Source organism: Odocoileus virginianus, chromosome 33, assembly GCF_023699985.2.
Source record: "Odocoileus virginianus isolate 20LAN1187 ecotype Illinois chromosome 33, Ovbor_1.2, whole genome shotgun sequence".
In the NCBI taxonomy this organism is placed as follows: Eukaryota; Metazoa; Chordata; class Mammalia; order Artiodactyla; family Cervidae; genus Odocoileus; species Odocoileus virginianus.
The window spans coordinates 101,296-121,781 of NC_069706.1; the positions used below are offsets into that span (position 1 = coordinate 101,296).

The window sequence follows — 20,486 nt, forward strand, 5'->3', positions numbered from 1 at the left end:
TTGAGTTAGTGGCAGCTAAAACGCTCCCGGTCTGTTTATTGGCCACATGAGGTGGTCGTCAGAAGGCTAGTTAGAAGGTAATCTCGGGAACTAGTGTGATAAATGCCCGGAAGCACAAGGGGTTCAACAGCAGTGAACACAGCAAAGTGTGTGGGAAGCAGGGCTCCTGGGCAGAGTCCTGAGCCGCAGGCCTGGCTCCGGCCGTGGGCACACAGCCCCGCGCCCGCCGGCTCAGTGGAGCTGAGCATCCAGCTCGTACTTCTCACAGAACTTGTCGGTGAAGGGGATGCAGGTGAGGAACTCACACCACTCGCAGCGGATGGGGTAGAAGTAGAAGAGGACCACCAGGCCGGCCAGCAGGCCCAGGAAGACCAGCTGAAAGACGATGATCTGGCACCGCTTGCGGTACAGGTCAAACCTGCCGAAGCTGATATAGGGCAGGAAGGCAAAGGAGAGGAAGAGGCCACTGATGAAGCCCGAGATGTGGGCGAAGTTGTCGATCCAGGGCAGCAGGCCGAAGGTGAAGAGGAAGAGCACCACAGCCAGCAGCTTGAAGAAGGCGCGCCAGGGCCGTGCCAGAATCTGCCAGCTCTGGAAGAGCTCCACGAAGAGGCAGGCCAGGATGCCAAACTGCGAGCCGGCAGGGCCCACCTGGGGGTGCAGGTGACCCTGAGCCAGTGGGTGGGAGCTGGCCGCCCGCCCCCCTCCCTTGGCCCAGAGTGGATCAGGACAGGAGCCCCAGGCGGGATGGGACACGGCAGGGACACGGGTCTGCCGGGCGGCACGTGGGGCGGGCGGCCTCACCTCAGCCCGGTACGGCAGGAAGATGGCGCTAGCCAGGTTACCAGTGACGCCACTGAGCAGGTAGATGATGGCGATACGGTGCCAGCCCGCCAGCTTCTCCAGGTCCCGCAGGACGGTCATCTGGAAGCAGACGGACACCAGGCAGTGCAGGACCCTGTGGGGAAGGGGCAGCAAGGAGCGCTGACCAGCCAGCCCTGGGGTCCCGGGGACCCCCCCCCCCAGCCCCCACAGCCCACGTGGTGTCACTTGCCCAGCGTGCAGGAAGAGGGACAGCCACAGGCGGTAGAACTGGTCGGGCACCTCGGGGTTGAGGAAGGGCAGGAGCCCACACACGTCGTCCATGCAGTGCACCTGTGCAGAGGGACCGTGAGCGCCCGCCGCCCGCCACGGCCGCAGCATGGGGAGGGGCCCTCCCCAGAGGCCTACCTGGGAGCAGAGGGTGGCCTCCTCGTGGAAGTAACCCCTCATGAAGTCACAGTACTCCCGGGAGGTGATCTCACACCTGGAAGGTCAGGCCAGAGCTGGGAGGACTCCCAGGCTCAGGTTTCGGCCCCACTCGCCCACCTTGTTGGCCTGGATAGGTCCGGCCCCTTCCTCACCCCAAGCCCCCCGGGATCCTGGGTCATTTTGGACTGGATACAGGAGCAGGCCTCAGCCCCAGAGCAACGCTCTGTGCCCAGGACCAGGGCACCCCTACCTGCCCTTGGTGCCGATGCAGCAGGGCCGGCCCGTGATGACACAGTCCATGTGCGGGTGGTTGGTGTGGTTCCCAGCACTGTTTTTGGTGCAGATCTGGGTCACAAATGGGGATGAGTTGGGTCAAGGTCACCCCTAACCTTGGGGCCCACACCACGCTTGGTTGGAACAGAGATGGACAGGCTCCTAGGGTAGGAGACAGGCCCCTGTTGCCCTCAAGCAGGTCACAAACCCTGGGCCTCAGTTAGGGCATCTGTCAAACTGGCATCATGTCATTTGACTCTTAAGGCTCCACCTGGTTCTACTTAGGGAGGCTGTAGTGGATGGACCGGGTGGCTGAAGGCCAGGGCAGAGCATCTGAAAACATGGTGGTCCCTCGGGGGAGACCTCTGGCATCACTGATGGATGAGGTGTGGATTCCTCCCTGACACGGTAAGGTGACTCCCAAACAACCCCTCCACAGCAGCTCACCGGCCACTTGGTGATGTCATCTGGCCACTCATGGGGGTCCTCAGAAGAAGGCTCATCACACACCCTGCATGAGCCCAGGATGTGGTCAGCCTCGCTCTGTGCCCTTGGCTCTGCACCCTCCCGCCCTACTGGACAATAAGGAGAGCAACGATACCTCCCTCCACCGCCACCCCCACTCCCAAGGGAGACATGGAGGAACGGAGGTGGGGGTCGCAGCAGGACTGACCTGGGATCCTGGTGGCAGACAGAGCCGTAACGCCTCTTTTGGCCAGCAAGGTCTGGGGCACTGGGATGCAGGGGCCACTTCACCCACACTGCCAGCGTGGACTGTGGGAGGACACAGGCTCAGCCCTGGTCAAAGCCCACCATCCCACTGTCTCCAGGAGGCCAGGATCAGAGACCCTGAGCTCCTCCCTCTGGCTCTACACACCCACGTGCCCTGCAGCCCCACCATGAATTTGCACTCGGGAAACTGCTCGCATGTTGGGAGATTGTTGTAAGTTCAACTGCATAGCTCCTATTAGCTTGAAAACAGAAACCACCGGTGCCCAAAATTAGGCAACTGGTACACACTGGGAGCTCCACATAAGATGATAAAAACTTGGGTGAAACTGTTTAAAATTTAGTGAGAAAAGTAAGGCAATACCACTTACATAAAGTTATGACAGGTACCCAAAAACAAGATGGAAGTTTTTGGGAAGGCCACACCCAAATTAAAAACATGCAGAATTCCCTGGTGGTGCAGTGGTTAGGACTTGGTACTTTCACTGCCAGGGCCTGGGTTGGATCCCTCGTCCAGAAACTAAGATCCCCCAAGCCCTGCCGGTCAGCCATTTAAAAAAATAACAATAAAATTAAAGACACACAGTCTGCAGGGGGAGCAGCGGGAGATGGAGGAGGGATGGGATAAGAAGGAAAGACTGAGGCAAGGGGCCTTGCACAGACGGCCGGCATCGTGTGCTGAGAACCAGGCTTTTAGGACAACTCAACCAGCTCTGCCTGAAGTCCCAAGGAAACAAACAAGGTGCAGACAGGGGTGCGAACTGAGTTGCGGGTGGGTACTCACCGAGCACTCCTCCTCCGAGGTCTGCACACAACCCGACCTGTCGTTACGCACGCAGCAGGCCGAGTGCTTCTCGCGCTCGCGCGCAGCATGGATGAAACTATGCACCTGAGGGTCCTGGCGCATGCACGGCGAGAACTTGGCACCCAGGTGAATGAGGGCCTCCTGCGGGGAGGACGACGCGCAGCTGCGGCTGGGCCTCAGCGAACCCAGGGCCTCGCCCCGCCCCGCCCTGCCCTCGCCCCGCCCCGCCCCGCCCTCGCCGGCCCCCCCGTCCCGCCCTCACCTCAACGGGCCCCGCCCTGCCCCGCCCTGCCCCGCCCTGCCCCGCCCTCACCGAGCTGGGCCCGATCCAGAAGTTCTCCTGTTGCACGTACTTGACATTCTCGTAAACCCCACGGTTGCGCAGCACCTGGGAGGTGGAAAGGTAAGACAGAGCTCGGTCGCGCCCCCTCCCGTCAGAGTGGGCGGGAGGGAGTCCAGACTTCGCAAGGCGGGGCCGGGAGGGCACCCGGAGGGCACCGGTCTCACCGAGTCTACAGTCTCGTGCTGTGAGAAGCCCACGGGCGCCACGCCATAGATGCACACGGCTAGAATGGTGACGAGCGAGTGCACGAAGGTGAGCCAGTAGGTGAAGAAGGGCCTGCGGGGCAAAGCGTCAGCAGAGGCGCCATCCCCAACCTGGAGCGCCCGCGCCCACCTGGAGCCTTGCCTGCCCTAAACCCCTCCCCTCGTGGCCTACCTGTGGTCGTCCATGTCCTCGATCTGGCGTTTGACATAGCTGTCGATTCGCTTGCGGTAAGTGCGGTTGGTTAGCCGGCCCACCATGCCCAGCCCATACGGCCGCTTCTCCCTGGCAAACAACTTGCGCACCGGCATCGCGATGCGCTGGCCCCGCCGCTGCCCCACCGTGCTCACCACCTCCTGCCGCAGCCGCACCTTGGGCTGCGGGGCCGCTGCACCGCCCTCCTTCTGCTTGCGCCAGCCACGTTCCAGGGGCCTGGGGAGGGGGGCACTGTCACCGCCAGCCCCAGAGCGCCCACACGCTGCAGTCCCTCCCCGGAGGGGCCAGGACGACCCTCCGAGTCTGTCCTGCTCCCATGTGCGACAGGCTGAAGTCAGCCCCGCCGAGCAGAAGCAGAGCGGCCTGAGCCACTCCCGGGATGGCAGGCAGGTGGGGTCAGACCTACATCTGCGAGTATTGACGCTACCTCCTCGCCCGCTGGATCCTCTCCAGGCTGTGGGCTCTGGGACGGCCATCCTCTTCCAGGGATGAGCAGCCCAATTTGAATGGTGCCCAACCCTGGGGCCCCCAAACCTAGTTACCAAGCTGTGTTCCCAGTCCACCAGATGACCCCCTCCGGGGATCCCCTTGGGCCTCATGCCTTTGAGCAACTGCTCCCGACAGCCGGGAGGTGTCTCCCCCACGGAGCTCGCCAGGAGGCACTCACAGCATCAGATGGCTGCGCTCCAGCTCGCTGCGGTCCAGGGCGCCGCCCGTGAGGTCCACCTGCTCTGGGGCTCTCTCCCAGTCTTTAAGTGCTGCCTCCGATGGGGACTCGAACACCTCGTCTGGGTAAGTGGACAGCTCCTCGTGGAGGACACCTTCCTGAGCAAATACGCACGGTCAGCGTGAGAAGCTTAGGCAGAGGGGTCAGGGTGATGGCGCCAGGCTCTTACCCGGGCAAAGAAGGACGTGTCCAGCTCATCAGGGAAGTCAGCCGTGTCCTCTTCCAGGAAGCTGGCAGGAGTGAAGCTTCGGCGCTGGGCGCGGCGTAATGTGCCATCCCTAACCGAGCGACCCTGCCAGCGAGGGAGTAAGCGCGCGGCTCCATGCAACCAACCCACCCCCAAACCCCACCTGGGCCCCTGCACCCACCTTCACCAGCGCAGCAGCTGCCCGGAAGCTCATCTTGGCCACCGACTCGCGCTTGCGCCGCCGCGGGAGCCGGTTGAAACCGGAGCGGGAGCTGGAGAAGGAGCAGAGGGAGGCGGCACCCGGCGTGACGGGAGTGTGCGGGGCGCTCGGGCCGTCGGCGGCATCATCCGCTAAGCGGAAGGCCCGGCCCCGGGCCAGGGGGTCTATGATCTGGAGGAGGGGAGGAGATGCCGGAGTTGGGGCTGGGTCTGGCCAAGAGGTCTCCTTCCCCACCCTAGACCCCAATGTGGAGAACACAGCTGCTGCTCAACCCCCTCACCCAGCGGGCCCCTGGACAGCTGAGTGGGTTTGGCCCGAGCCCAGTGCGCCCAGGGCCCCCTCTCCGCCTGTGTCTATGTTACAGTGCTGTCCATCCCGCGATGCTCCCCGTCCAGACGCTGGCCATGGTTCAGTCCCAGGTCCCTGTCCTCCCTCAGGAGCTCCTCATCCCAGAGAGCATCTTAGGAGCCTTTACAGGAGCAGCCGACCACCATCTGAATCCAGGAGCTCCCAGGGACCGCCTTTGTTCCGGCTGACTGTGTCCCCGGACCCACCCAGAGGAGCTGCGTGAGGGGCCGGTGGGAGGGCGTACCTTCTGCATGCCCAGCTGGCACGGCCCCACGTACAGAGGAGGCGGCGTCTCGGTGCTGGTCAGCGACACGTTGTCCTGGCTGGGCAGGTCTAGCTCCCGGATGACCTGGGGCTTCAGCTTCCCGTAGCGCTGGCTGCAGTGGCGGATGCTCTTGCGCTGCCACTTCTGGGTGCTGTCACTGTCCTTGCTCACTCCAAACCAGTCGGCCGTGCCCCTGCCGGGGGAGGGGGTCAGCGAGGGCGCCCGGCTGTCCCCGCCCCCGGCCCAGGCCTCAGAGTCGCTCCCCCTGGGCATGCCTGCCGCAGGCCTCCAGACCCTCCAGGGGCCCAGGTGGGCTGTAGCTGATCAAGGGGAGAAGAGGGTTCCAGCCCTGGCCACCCCCGTACAGTCAGCCAACTCCAAACTGCCACCAGCACGAGATGGCAGGCCTGGGTGAAATGGGTATTTCACACACGCCCTCACGCCATCCTTGAGGCTGGACAGAGGTCAGAGTTCAGCCAGATGGAGCATGGCCACGAGCAGCAGCTGGGCTGGCACACAGTAGGACCCAGGAAGCGGGTGGCGCAGCCCGGGGCAGGCTGCCCACAGCCCTCGGACATGCAAGCAGAAACGCTGCTGCACCTGCCGTCAGGAGCCCTGGGGACACCAGCAACGCTGCCAGCTCCAGGAGCCCACAAGCCATGCTCACGCTCGCGGATGCCAACATTCACCTGCCCTGCCCACGGTACCTGAGCAGGGACCGAGAGAGACGGGCACTGCGGGAGGGCCCTGCGGGCAGCAGGGGGCCCGACAGGGGCAGAGTGTGGACGCACAGGGAGGACACCCAGCGGCTGTCCGGGGCCAGAGCGTTGGGTGGGGAGACAGAGAGGAGAGAGCAGGTGCTGGGGGCAGAGAAAGGGGCAGGCGACGGCAGCCGGCCCCAGAGCAGGGGAGCAGGGATGCAGGGGCAGGATCGAGAAGGCCCCGGCCCTCCTCCCAGCCCCGGGCCTGAAGGGACCCTGTGTGCTGCCTCTGCCCCAGGGCCCCGCCTGCCCCGAGCGGCCAGGACAGCCCAGTACCTGCGGATAGTCTGCGTGATGGACATCTGGCGCTGCAGCGCTGGCCGCCGGGGCTCCTGGTGGGGCGAAGGGACGCGGGCGGGCTCGGCCGGCATGCTCACGCTCCGCAGGAATGCCTGGCGTCTCAAGGGCTGGGCAACGGGGTCCTGGTGAGGGCGCTGGACGGGCTGGACCTGCAGCCCCCGCTGCCCAGGGCCTACCTGCAGGAAGCTGGGCTCCTCTGCTGCCGGGGGCACCACGGCCGGGATGTCCAGTTTCAGCCACGGCGGCTTCTTGTGCTGCAGGCTGCTGCTGCTGTCCCTGCGGGCCTCGCCCATGGTTCAGGCAGACTAGGCGGGCCTGGGGGCATGGTGTGTTACTCAGTAACAGTGTGAGAGGAAATGCCGGCGGCCCAGGGGTTAGGACACAGCACTTTAATACCGCCATGGGCCTGGGTTCAATCTCAGGTCAGGGAACGGAGATCCCAAAGCCATGCGGCATGGCCAAATCACAACACGGACAGGTCTCTGCGGTTCCGCAGGCCCAGGCCCGGGAGGAAGGAGGGTCAGTGACAAACAGAGGAGATGGCCCCAGCACAGCTCAGCACCCACAGGCTCACTGCCTGTCTCTGACATCTCAAGACATGGCCAGGCACACACTGGGTCCCCAGATGATACACATTCATGTGACAAACAGTTCAGGACCCACTATGAGCCACTCACAGGTGCTCAGGACTCATTGGTGGAGAAACAGATCCAAAACAAAGTTCCTACTTTGTGCTGGAGCAGGAGTCCAGACAGACAGGAAGCCCACATGGATATACACTGCGCTAAAGGTTGCAGAGTGTGACGGGGATAAAACAGCACATGACAGCTGCCTGCCCGGGAAGGCTGTGAAGCAGAGCCTTTTACTCTGACGTAAGAGGAAGCCTTACATCAGAGTAAAGACTCTCAGCGTGATCCAGAGAGCACAGCCACAGGCAGGCTGCTGCCCACACAGGGGATGGCCGGGGCAGAAGCACGAGGAAGCGCAGGGGCTGAGGAGCCAGCCTGGTCTGTACACAGGGCGAATCCCAGGGTGGCCTTCAGTATCCTGGCCACCGACAGCTGCTCCAGAGATGGAAGGCCCACTGTGTCCACGACAGGGTGCAGGGGCCCTCCCTCTCTCTGAGGAGGGACCACCTGGTTTCCCAGAGGCCGAGGGTTCCGACAGCCAGGTGCTGCTTGCATGCCAAGCCGCTTTGGTGTCTGACTCTTTGTGACCTGTTGACTGTAACATGCCAGGTTCCTCTTTCCATGGGATTCTCCAGGCATACTGTGGGTTGCTGTGCCCTCCTCTTGGGAATCTTCCCAACCCGGGGACTGAACCCACGCCTCTTAAATCTCCTTCACTGGCAGGGGGGTTCTTTACCACTAGCACAGCTGGGAAGCCCCGGGACCTCCTGAAAACCACCTAGTGGAAGCGCCGCTGTCACCACCAGGGGGCGCCACACACCAAGAAACGTCCGCAAAGTAGCTCCCGTGGTGCTCAGACCACACAGAATCTGCACAAGGCAGGAGGCCAGGGTTCAAACCCTGGGTGGGGAAGATCCCCTGGAGAAGGAAATGGCTACCCACTTCAGTCTTCTTGCCTGGAGAATTTTTCTATCGATAGAGGAACCTGGCAGGCTACAGTCCATGGAGTTGCAAAGGATCAGACACGACTGAGCGCCTAACACTTGGACTTCCTTGCACTTTGCTCAGCGCCACCCTAAGCCCCTACGAAGAGCAAAACTAGTGGAGGTGATGGAACTCCAGCTGAGCTATTTCAAAACCTAAAAAATGATGCCGTTAAAGTCCTGTGCTCAATATGCCAACAAATTTGGAAAACTCAGCAGTGGCCAAGGACTGGAAAAGGTCAGCTTTCATTCCAATCCCAAAGAAAGGCAGTGCCAAAGAATGTTCCAAGTGAAAGTCCCTCAGTCGTGGCCAACTCTTTGTGACCCCATGAACTATACAGTCCATGGAATTCTCCAAGCCAGAATACTGGAGTGGGTAGTCTTTCCCTTTTCCAGGAGATCCTCCCAACCCAGGGATCAAACCCAGGTCTTCCACATTGCAGGCAGATTGTTTACCAGCTGAGCCACAAGGTAAGCCCAAGAATACTGGAGTGGGTAGCCTATCCCTTCTCCAGTGGATATCCCTGACCTAGGAATCAAACCAGGGTCTACTGCATTGCAGACAGATTCTTTACCAACTGAGCTAACTACCTCACAACTGCACTTATTTCACATGCTAGCAAAGTAATGCTCAAAATTCTCCAAGATAGGCTTCAACAGTACATGAACCAAGAACTTCCAGATGTTCAAGCTGGATTTAGAAAAGGCAGAGGAGCCAGAGAGCAAATTGCCAACATCCTCTGGATCACTGAAAAAGCAAGAGAGTTCCAGAAAAACATCTACTTCTGCTTTACTGACTACACCAAAGCCTTTCACTGTGTGGATCACCACAAACTGTGGAAAATTCTTCAAGTGACGGAAATACCAGACTACCTTACCTGCCTCCTGAGAAATCCGTATGCAGGTCAAGAAGCAACAGTTAGAACTGGACATAGAACAACAGACTGGTTCCAAATTGGGAAAGGAGTACGTCAAGACTGTATATTGTCACCCTGGTTATTTAACTTATATGCAGAGTACATCATGCAAAATGCCAAGCTGGATGAATCACAAGCTGGAATCAAGATTGCCAGGAGAAATATCAATAACCTCATATATGCAGATGACATCATCCTTATGGCAGAAAGCCAAGAGGAACTAAAGAGCCTCTTGATGAAAGTGAAAGAAGACGGTGAAAAAGTTGGCTTAAAACTCAACATTCAAAAAACAAACATCATGGCATCTGGACCCATCACTTCATGGCAAATAGATGGGGGAAACAATGGAAACAGTGACAGACTTTCTTTTCTTGGGCTCCAAAATCACTGCAGATGGTGACTGCAGCCATGAAATTAAAAGATGCTTGCTCCTTGGAAGAAAAGCTATGACAAACCTAGACAGCATATTAAAAAGCAGACACTACTTTGCTGACAAAGATCCATTTAGTCAAAGCTATGGTTTTTCCAGTAGTCATGTATGGATGTGAGGGTTGGACCATAAAGAAAGCTGAATGCTGAAGAACTGATGCTTTTGAACTGTGGTGTTGGAGAAGACTCTTGAGAGCCCCTTGGACTGCAAGGAGATCCAACCAGTCCATCCTAAAGGAAATCAGTCCTGAATATTCATTGGAAAGACTGATGCTGAAGCTGAAACTTTGGCCACCTGATGTGAAGAACTGACTCAGAAAGGACCCTGATGCTGGGAAAGATTGAAGGCAGGAGGAGAAGGGGATGACAGACGATGAGATGGTTGGATGGCATCACCGATTCAATGGACATGAGTTTGAACAAGCTCCAGGAGTTGGTGGAGGACAGGGAAGCCTGGCTTGTTGCCGTTCAAGGGGGTCGCAAAGAGTCGGACCTGACTGAGAGACTGAACTGAACTGAGTCTAAGCCCCATTCCCCTGGGCACAGGGGCAGGGCCCAGGACCCAGAGCTGAGGGGTTGATGTGGTCCACCCCAGCCCAGCCATGGGACCATGAGGCAGCAGCCACATAAGCAGGGCTCCTTGGCACTTACTTCCCTCTTCACAAAACGGCACTTTTCGAGCAGGTCTGCTTCCCTGGCCCCAGAGAAGAACCACAGGGCCTGGCAACACTCTACACATGGACATCACCAGGTGGGAAACATCGAAATCAGACTGATTATGTTCTTTGCAGCCAAAGACAGAGAAGCTCTATACAGTCAGCAAAAACAAGACCTGGAACTGACTGTGGCTCAGATCATGAGCTCCTTATTGCAAAATTCAGGCTGAAATTAAAGAAAGCAGGGAAAACCACTAGGCCATTCAAATATGACATAAATCAAATCCCTTATGATTAAACAGTGGAAGTAACAAACAGATTCAAGGGATTATATCTGATAGACAGATTGCCTGAAGAACTATGGACAGAGGTTCATAACATTTTACAGAAGGTTGTAATCAAAACCATCCCAAAGAAAAAGTAATGCATGAAGGCAAAGTGGTTGTCTGAGGAAAGTATATAGAAAAAATAGCTAAGCAAAGAAGAGAAGTGAAAGACAAGCAAGACAAGGAAAGATATACCCAACAGAATGCAGACCTCCAAAGAACAGCATGGAGAGATAAGAAAGCAATGCAAAAAAAGAGAGGATAACAGTAGAATGGGAAAGACTAGAGGTCACTCCAAGAAGATTGGAGATATCAAGAGGACATTTCATGCAAGGATGGGCACAATAAAGGAGAGAAACAATAAGGACCTAACAGAAGAAGAGATTAAGAAGAGGTGGCAAGAATACACAGAAGAGCTGTACAAAAAAGGTCTTGGTGACCCAGATAATCATGATGGTGTGGTCACTCATCTACAGCCAGCCAGACATCTTGGAATGTGAAGTCAAGCGGGCTTAAGGGAGCATCACTACCATCAAAGCTAGTGGAGGTGATGGAATTCCAGCTGAGCTATTTAAAATCCTCAAAGATATGCTATGAAAGTGTACCACACAATATGCCAGCAAATTTGGAAAACTGAGCAGTGGCCACAGGACCAGAAAAGGTCAGTTTTCATTCCAATCCCAAAGAAGAGCAATGCCAAAGAAGGTTCAAATTACCATACAATTGGCTCATTTTGCATGATAGCAAGGTAATACTCAAAATCCTTCAAGCTAGGCTTCAACAGTATGGGAACTTCCAGATGTACAAGATGGATTTTAAAAACGCAGAGGAACCAGAAATCAAATTGCCAACACCCATTGGATCACAGAGAAAGCAAGGGAACCCCAGAAAAACATCTACTTCTGTTTCACTGACTACGCTAAAGCCTTTGTGTGGATCACAACAAACTAGAAAATTCTTAAGAGAGGGGAATACCAGACCACCTTACCTGCCTCCTGAGAAATCTGTATGCAGGTCAAGTGGCAACAGAACTGGACATGGAACAACAGTCTGATTCAAAACTGGGAAAGAAGAACGTCAAGGTTGCATACTGTCACCCTGCTAATTTAACTTATATGCAGAGTATATCATGCAAAATGCTAGGCTGGATGAATCACAAGCTGGAATCAAGATTGCCAGGAGAAATATCAATAACCTCAGATATGCAGATGACACCATCCTTATGGCAGAAAGCCAAGAACTAAAGAGCTTCTTGATGAAGGTGAAAGATGAGAGTGAAAAAGCTGACTTAAAATTCAGCATTCAAAAAAGTAAGATCATGGCATCCAGTCCCATCACTTCATGGCAAACAGAAGGGGGAAAGTGGAAATAGTGACAGACTTTATTTACTTGGGCTCCAAAATCACTGTGGACAGTGACTGCAGCTGCGAAATTAAAAGATGCTTGCTCCTTGGAAGGAAAGCTATGACCAACCTAGACAGCATATTAAAAATCAGAGACATCACTTTGCCAACAAAGGTTCGTCTAGTCAAAGCTATGGTTTTTCCAGTGGTCATGTATGGATGTAAGAGTTGGACCATAAAGAAGGCTTGAGCACTAAAGAATTGATGCTTTTGAACTGTGGTGTTGGAGAAGTCTCTTGAGAGTCCCGTGAACTACAAGGAGAGGCAACTGGTCCATCCCAAAGGAAATCAGTCCTGAATATTCATTGGAAGGACAGATGCTGAAGCTGGAGCTCCAATACTTTGGCCACCTGACGGGAAGAGCCGACTCACTGGAAAAGACCCTGATGCTGGGAAAGACTGAAGGAAAGAAGAGAGGGGGTGACAGAGGATGAGACGGCTGGATGGCATCATTGACTCAATAGACACGAATTTGAGCAAACTCCAGGAGACAGTGAAGGACAGGGAGGCCTGGTGTGCTGCAGTCCATGGGGTCACAAAGAGTCATGACTTAGCAACTCAGCAAAAACAACAAGCAGAGAGGGTCCTCGCGCAACGAGGCCACAGGGAGCAGGGGCGTTGTGGAGACTCTCACTTTCTCAGCCTCTCAAAGCACCCCAGACTCTGACAGATTCTGACCTGCGGGGCCTGCGGCTCATGCACCGAGGTCACGAGACACAGACTCTACTTCTGAGCCTCCCTTTCAACTGCCTGGAGAGACACAGAGAGGAGACTTTACGCATAGCGAAACTGAGGCCTAGGAAGGGACGCTGGCCTTGCCCAAGGTCACATAACTAGAGATGCAGCTGCTACTGGCTCTGCACAGAGCAGGGAAGGAACCCTGCTCGGAGCCTCCACCAGCTCGCTATGGACCTGAAGGCAGGTCTGCCATGAAGGCATCTTGACTGAGAACTGGGTTCCTCTGGGGTCTGAACCAGGAGACCAACTCTCAACGTCCAACTCACACCACCACCCAGCCCAGAGTTGCACGGCTGTGGCCAAGCAGGCCACAAGTCAGCATCCTGAGAGACGGTATCCTCGTCATCCACCAGCCCCCCTCCACAGATCCGGGAGACTGTGAGCTGCCCTGTGGGCAGGACACTGGTCTTGAGCACCAGTAATGGAATCTCAGACAGTACTAGGCACGTTGGGAAGACAGAAGGAGCTCAGAAGCTGCAGGGCTGGGACGACACCCTGGGTCACCTCCTGAGCCGTGACTGGGCCGGGGCTGCCAGCTGGAGACCCGGGCAATCGGACCACTCAGATGGTGCTGCGCCCCTGGGGCCTTGTGGGGAGGGGCAGAAAGGACGGGGCCCCTCAACATTTCAGGTGGAAGCCCTGGTACTGTCAGCCTGGCCCCGCCACCAAACCCCACGCCTCACATAGCCTCATACGCTCCTGGTGAGGCTACTGCGAGGTCCAGAGAGGAACCCGCAGGCAGGGTGCTGGGGACTGACCCCTGCAGAAGCTTACACACACACACCCAGAACGTCTAGGTGCCACAAGATGGTCCTCCACTCAGAAGAGTCAGAAGCCCCTGCCCGCTGACGGGCACACACCACCACCCACACCTGTGACCCTCCAAGGCCCCTCCTCACAGCCGGCTCCCCCAGGACACACTTCTGCCCACAGGGTCACCCTGCCAGGGCCTGGATCCCCCTGGCTTGGTCGGGAGCATAGCCACACATGTGCTTCCCGTCCTGCCACACCACACCCACAGTGGCCAGGGCAGGCCTGCTCCAGAGCCACGGCTCAGTGGCCACCGGGCATCTCAGAGTGTGAGCTAACAGGGGCCAGGCCCCATGAGGTGGGGTGATGGGAAATTCCTGAAGATGCCCCGTCACTGGGGCCTGGGAGGAGGTGGGAGGGGGCCGGGGGCACAGAGAGGAGCCAGGCACCCCCTGCCCCCACCAGCCAGGGCCAACAGACACAGGAGCATCTCACAAGGAAGGCTCCAGCTCCCTCCTGAACACACAGACCTCCAGGTGCCCAACCCCACCCCCAGCACCCACCACATCTGGGGCCGAGGCTGGACGGCGCTCCAGATGCCACACGGCTCCTTGCCCCCGGAGCTGCAGGTTCCCGGCCTGACCCGCTCTGTGTGACCCGTCCCCCCCGCCCCCCTCAACCCATGCCAAACTCTGGACCTCAAGCGGGTGGGGTTCACAGGCAGGGTTGGGAGTGGCTCCAGAGTGGGCCCCAAGGGTGTGGGGGAGGGACAGGCCCAGACCGGACAAAGAGTCTGGGCTCGAAGGGGGCACAGCACCCGCCCAGAGGAGACAGTGGCTCAGTGTCTGGGTCTCCCCGGGCACACAGGGGGCTCTTGTTCCTAGACGGCCCCTGGGGGATCTCCCAACAGTACCCCCCTCTGCTGCCCCCAGCACAGGGAGAGACCTCAGCCCAGGGAGGGCCTGCCTGCCACGGTCACGGCATCTGACTCACACCAGCGACACTCACGGCCGCCCCCTCGGGCCCAGATCCACCAGGGACTCCCAGCCAGGCCAAAGGAAGCGCGGGGAGGGACGGCGCATCAACAGCAGCTCAGAAGCACGAGGCGATGCTTGGGGGGCTGGGGGCCACCACAAGGGCTGCTGTAAGCAGGCACCAGCAAGGCAGAGGGCTAGCGGGAGGGGGCAGGCCCCCAAGGAGCAGTTGCGGCTGATCTGGCAATGACCCCCGGAGGTCCTGGGCAGGGGCCCAGGAGGGCCCGGGAAGTAGGAGACAGAGTGGGAGCCTGGCCTGAGACAGGGTCCTGTCCCAGCTCCCTCTGCCACCTGTAACCCTGAGCGAGCCCGAACCTTCCCCTCTCAAATCCAGATACCACAGCAGAGCCCGGGACACACAGGTGCTCAAGCAGCAGCTGATTCAGAAACGGCTCTGCCTGCCAGTGCAGGAGACAAGGGTTCGATCCCTGACCCGGGAAGACCACACATGCCGTGGAGCAATTAAGTCCACGTGCCGCAGCTTCTGAAGAGCCAATGCTCACAAGAAGAGCAGGCACCGCAGTGAGAAGCCCGTGCACGTCGACGGGAGAGTGCCCCTGCCGGCCGCAACTAGTGAAGAGCCCACGCGGCAACACGGGCAAAAATAAGCAAACAACTATAAGTATTTTTTAAAAAAACATGCTGGACCTAAAAAGAATATAATACTGTATAAGTCATCTATGAAAGTGAAAGTGAAGTCGTGTCCGACTCTGCGACCCCATGGACTGTAGCCCACCAGGCTCCTCCATCCATGAGATTTTCCAGGCAGGAGTACTGGAGTGGGTTGCCATTTCCTCCTCCAGGGGATCTTCCCAACCCAGGGATCAAACCCGGGTCTCCCGCATTGCGGGCAGACGCTTTACCCTGTGGGCCACCAGGGAAGCCCTTAAGTTATCTGTACTTCAACCAAAAAAGAAAGAAAGGAGGAGGCTAGTGATGCCTGCCGGCTGTGGGGAGCTCCCTGAGGAGAGCCTGCGTATCAGAGCGTGTGGCGTGGGACAACCCGGGCGACACCCTTCAGAGGGGCTTGGTTTGGGAAGGTATAGCCAAGAAGCAGGAGGAGATGGGGGAGAGGGTCTTGCCCACCTAGGCCTGGACAGGCCACAGCTGGATTAAAGCTGGAGCCTTTGCTTCTGTACTGAGGCCTGCCCTGCACGCCTGGAGGACAACGATGACCAGGGGCATCTGGAGGCCAAGTGGGTGGCCTGACCTCGGGACCAGAACCACAAGCTTGGGGCTGACCCTGCCCCAGGGACCACCAGCCACCAAGGTCAGCTGCAGCAAATGGCCCCACCCCAGGACACCCGCCCCGACGTGACCCCAGATCACCTGAGTGTGGTCCCAGGAGGGGCCAGCTCCTCTGACCTCCCGACGTGACCCCAGATCACCTGAGTGTGGTCCCAGGAGGGGCCAGCTCCTCTGACCTCCCACTGTGAGCCCTGATCTTTGACCCTCAGTCTCCCGTTTGACCCAGAGTCTGATGCCCAGCCCCAGGTCTCCCTTGGGAGTTTTGACTCTGGTCCTCCACCATGTGCTACTCTGGCAAAGCGGAAATGAGCCACTCCCCTGAGCCTCTTGACCTCGTCTGTTTCCAGCATCTTGTTGGGAATGACCCTGGGCAGGCCCTCACGCTCCTCACCCTCAGCCAGTGACCCTCCACTTTTCTGTGGAAGATATGAGGTTCAGAAGGGAGCATGGAAGACCTGAGACCTGGCCCTTGGCTTGCTCGGTGCCCTGTGCCATTTCTAGGAGGAAAACGGATCCCTGCGCCCAGGCACCCATACCAGCTGTCACTCCAGATGAACCTGTAGGGCGCCAGCCAGAACCACAGGAGACTCCCTGCTTTAGAAAGCCCTGAAAGGACTGCCCTGCGAGGGTGATGTAGGAAAGGGGGCATGGCCCTATGACCAGGCGCTGCCCGAAGGCTCGGCAGACACAGATGGCCCAGGGGTCACTGGCCACCAATTAAAGCCTATGACCCAGCTGGGCCTAACAAGGCGGACACACCCTGGGATCGGGAAGCACCAGGCTCATAAAGGTCAGGGGACCCGTCCGTGCCACACGGCCAGCTCCAGGTAGGGCAGGGACTTCGCTATAACAGTTCTGGGTGTGACAATCTGGGATCTAACTGGACCTCGGGAGTCAGGCTGCAAGCCTGCCTCAAGCTGTGGAGTGGAAAGACCCATACCCCATCAACAGGCCTGGACAGAGGACAGACGAGCAGCCTGTCACCAGTCAGGAGCCCCAGAAGTGCTCCTGACCAGCCCCACAACATGCTCCCAGCGCCCAGACAGCCTCGGGCTCAGCGGCCCTGCCCAGGACACTGCGGCTGGGGGACAGCACCCTCGAGGCCACCAGAGGGGACACCACCCCTGAACTCTACTACTGGAACAGAAAAGGCTTCAGCCAGCAGAAGCCTGGCACACCTGCCTCAAACCTGACTCTGGCTAGCCCCGCTGACCTGTCACAACCCCTGCAGGGGTCCTCTGCGTCCAGCTTACAGATCAGGAAACTGAAGCTCAGAGAGGCCGGTCACCACCTGCGGGCACCCAGCCTCCAGGCGGTTCAAAGCCTTGGACCATGTCTGCCCAGGAGCTGGGGAGGGGGCCATGGCCCCCCGGGGAGGGCAGACCATCTGGGATCCTCAGGCTGGGGAGTGCCAACAGCCCCTCTGAGACTCCCATGCCACCCGGAGCATCTCAGCTCAGGGAGAAGGGAGCCACCCTCACACACCCAACCCAGAAAACAGGCAGCCGCTAAGGAATCCGATCCTTGGGCTGAAAGTAGATCCTGTCACAGGAACCGGAGCTGGGGAGGGGTGGGCAGGCAGGGGGAGCCCCTCATATCTGGGGAGACGAGCTACAGGAGGTGCCCTGAGCAACAGCTTGAGTCCAGAGACCCTGAGGGGGGACCCTGGAAGGCAGGCACGACCTGGGTGATCCCTCTGAACCACGGGGTCCCCTGGACTATGCACTGCCAAGGGCAACTGTTTGCCGGCTGTCCCGCGAATGCTGGACAGGGAGTGCTCTCACTGCAGTGCTCCAGGTCTGGGCCCTCGGTGAGCACTCTGGGAGGGAGCCTGGGGCCCCGGCACCTTTCATCCAGGGTCACCCCACTACGAGCCCTACTAAGTAGCTGCTGCTTTTCTCAAGGAAAAGAACCCAGCTTGCCCAAAATAACCCAGTGGCAGGGGCTCAGCCTCAGGGAGCCCTTGGGCCCCGGCCACCTGCTGGGTCATCCTAACCTCTGGGTGGGGGCTAAGGGGGCTGGGGCTGGCCCCACCAGAGTGGGGATAATCCAGCATCTAGCTGGGCCAAACCTGAAAAGCCAGTTTCATCCTTGAATCTCGTCTGCCAGGAAGTCCCCAGTGGGGGTTGGGGGACCTTTCCCAGCACAGGGCTAGGGCCTCCAGATCCAGACCTCGCTCACCCAGATACACAGACACACACACCCAAACTGTGCCCCCGCGAGGAGGAACTCTGGTCAGGGACAGGTGGGCCCCCAGCAGGGCGGGCAGCCAGGCCCCCCAACGCAGGGTCCTGAGCACCTGGGGTCCAGCCATCTCCCCAGCCAGGAGAAGGCCTGCTTCCAGGCACCAGATAGTGGCCGCAGGCTCAAGCCCTGGCCTGCTCCTCTTGGCCACTGCGCACACGGTACGGAAGATGCCCCGCAGCCTCCAGTGTTGAGAGGCAGGATTGTGAAGCTGAAGGTGGGTCAGTCCCTCCCCACACCCCCAGCTTCACAGCTACTGCTATTGCGGAAGTTATTCCCATCCCCAGGGAGGACGGCTGGGACAGCGACGATCCGCAGAAGTCCTACCCAGAAGTCCCACCCTCCGAGCTGGAGTTTCGACTTGAGACACCACCCACTGGTGGAGGCCGGGCAGGAAAGCGTAAAGGGCGGGGGGAGGGTACAGCCCAGAGGCGCCTGGGGACACCCCGGACCCCGAGTCCTCCCGCTGCCCGGACCCTCAGCTGTCGGGCGGAGGCTGGAGCCGAGCTGTCCGGCCGGGTCAGGCCGCCGCCTGGACGCGCTAATTCGGCCACAGGCTATTTTTGCAGCCCGCCGAGTTAGGAATCCGGGGCTGGGCCGCCTCCTCCTCGCGCGGCTCGGGAAACTCCGGGAAGGAAAGTCCGGCCGTCTCGGGCGGAGACTCCTCGAAGCCGGGACGCGGCCAGCCTCCCGCCGCTCTGAGAGGCTCCGGCGGCGGAGGGCTGGGGACCTGCCCCGGCGCGGCGGACGCCGTCTCGGGACCCACCCGGCCCGCGCCCCGCGTGCAGCCCCGCCCGGCGCGCTCACTCACCGCTGCCGCCAGCGCCGGGGGTCCCGGGGGTCCTGAGGGCTGCGGGGAGGGGCAGCCGCCGCCGGCCCGAGGGCGCCCGCGCCGAGTCCCCGCCCGCCCGTCCGGCCCGCCCGTCCGCCGGGGAATGCCATGGAGCGAGGGGCGTGCGCGCCGGGGGCGGGCCCGGCTGAAGGGGGCGGCCGCGTGACTCAGGGCTCAGGAATGCGCGCGGCCCGCCCGGCCAGAGAACCACCTCCTCCGGGAGGGCGGCAGGGACACCTCTGGCTGGGGGTCGAAAGCGCCTTGGTCAGAGCGGGAGGACCTGGTGGCCCAGCTGGACCGAATCTGATGGTCCATTAACCCGCTCCAGGACCGGAGTGAGTCCTGACCTTAGCAGATGCTTTGACTTGTGTTTGCAGAGTGGAGAGTCCAGAAGACAGCCCTATATCTACAGGGACCTAAACCCCCAGCCTCCTCCAAGGCCCAGCTGCCAAGTCTAACTCCCTCCGAGCCTCACTCGCACACACATACTCCTACTTTCATGCACTTACACACACATGCTCTGCTTCTGTAACACAGCTTGCCTCTTGCATAGTCTAGATCACCTAGATCAGCTAGTTTTGGGGAAAATGGAAACGTCCAAATCTAGAACTAAAACATCTCACTCACCCTTGCCCCTTCTTTTGCAATTGTCTAGCCCCTGTAACCTTAACTATGCTTGTCTGTGTAAATGGCAGGCAGTCCCCCACTCCCTCCCCATCAGTATCCAACAGACTACAGAACGCAGACCGGGAATAGGGACTGATAAAGGAACTATACACCCAACAGTCACAGCTCAGAGCTTGTGTGCTAACTCCTCTGGGCCAGCGACGGAATAAACCCAAGTTCTCCAACTCTCCCAAGTGTCGCTTGGTTTCTCGAAAGCTAGTTTCTATAGCATACCCACTCACACTCATGTTTGCCCCCGTATTCCTTCACCCACGCCTGTTTACATAGACTCCCATACCCACACTTACACATACACAACTGTAAACACTTCCACGCTCACTCACACACTTACACATGTGAACAGACCACTGATGCCTACTTACACTCAGCTGCACTCAAACCAAAGGCAGGACGGAAGCAGTGACCTCCTCCCGGGCCCTGAGCTCCCCGCCCGCTGGAGCCTGGCTTCCCCAGCAGGCGCCCCTGGTCGGGCTGGAGCCCCACAGCAGAGGCGGCAGCACCCGCTGCGTGCTCTGCCTGTCTTAAAGCTCACCCTCCAGTGGGGGGCCCATCTCTGCCACCCTGAGCTGGACGCAAGGTGACCTCCAGGGAGTCTGCCGGCGTCTCTCTGTCCTGACACAACCACCAGAGACAGACCCCAGAACGGGCCCGGCTAACCAGGACCGTGCGTGGAAGAGGGCCACCGGCTAGCTCGGAAGCAAACCCGGGACCAGGGGTCCTGAAGACCCTCCTACTGGGTGCAGATTCCTGAGGCACACGGGGCCCAGCCCCTCCAGCCTCAGAGGCCCCGTGTGTCCTCAGGGGCCCTTTGCTGGCCTGGGACCAGGAGGCAGTGGTCCTCCCTGAACATAGGAGCTGCCACGGTCAGGTCAGGAAGCTAAGCCCAGGGCACGGCTTCAGAAGGCACCCTGGTCCTTGGCCACACAGAAAATAAAGGGGACAAGTAGACGTTGGTCACTGGAGCCTGGGAGAGGGACAGAACCC

General features: G+C 59.0%; 1 protein-coding gene across 3 annotated transcripts in view; it reads right to left on the reverse strand.

Annotated features, from left to right (window-relative positions):
- RHBDF1 (rhomboid 5 homolog 1) overlaps positions 1–20,486 on the reverse strand; it is a 24,655-nt gene continuing 4,169 nt past the window's right edge. The window contains exons 1-18 of one of the 3 annotated variants that reach the window (XM_070460367.1): positions 18,795–18,927; positions 6,803–6,941; positions 6,603–6,733; positions 5,545–5,758; positions 4,914–5,123; positions 4,715–4,837; positions 4,486–4,643; positions 3,777–4,034; positions 3,566–3,677; positions 3,372–3,446; positions 3,038–3,199; positions 2,198–2,298; positions 1,972–2,035; positions 1,502–1,596; positions 1,231–1,306; positions 1,055–1,155; positions 805–958; positions 1–651 (exon numbers count right to left, since the gene is read on the reverse strand). In XM_070460367.1, the coding sequence (XP_070316468.1) occupies positions 232–651; positions 805–958; positions 1,055–1,155; positions 1,231–1,306; positions 1,502–1,596; positions 1,972–2,035; positions 2,198–2,298; positions 3,038–3,199; positions 3,372–3,446; positions 3,566–3,677; positions 3,777–4,034; positions 4,486–4,643; positions 4,715–4,837; positions 4,914–5,123; positions 5,545–5,758; positions 6,603–6,733; positions 6,803–6,919 (2,571 nt within the window). In that variant the 5' untranslated portion in view covers positions 6,920–6,941; positions 18,795–18,927 and the 3' untranslated portion in view covers positions 1–231. Of the gene's footprint in view, positions 652–804; positions 959–1,054; positions 1,156–1,230; positions 1,307–1,501; positions 1,597–1,971; positions 2,036–2,197; positions 2,299–3,037; positions 3,200–3,371; positions 3,447–3,565; positions 3,678–3,776; positions 4,035–4,485; positions 4,644–4,714; positions 4,838–4,913; positions 5,124–5,544; positions 5,759–6,602; positions 6,942–18,794; positions 18,929–20,486 lie in introns of those variants that run through there. The other 2 variants (XM_070460365.1, XM_070460366.1) reach the window with 2 other exon arrangements.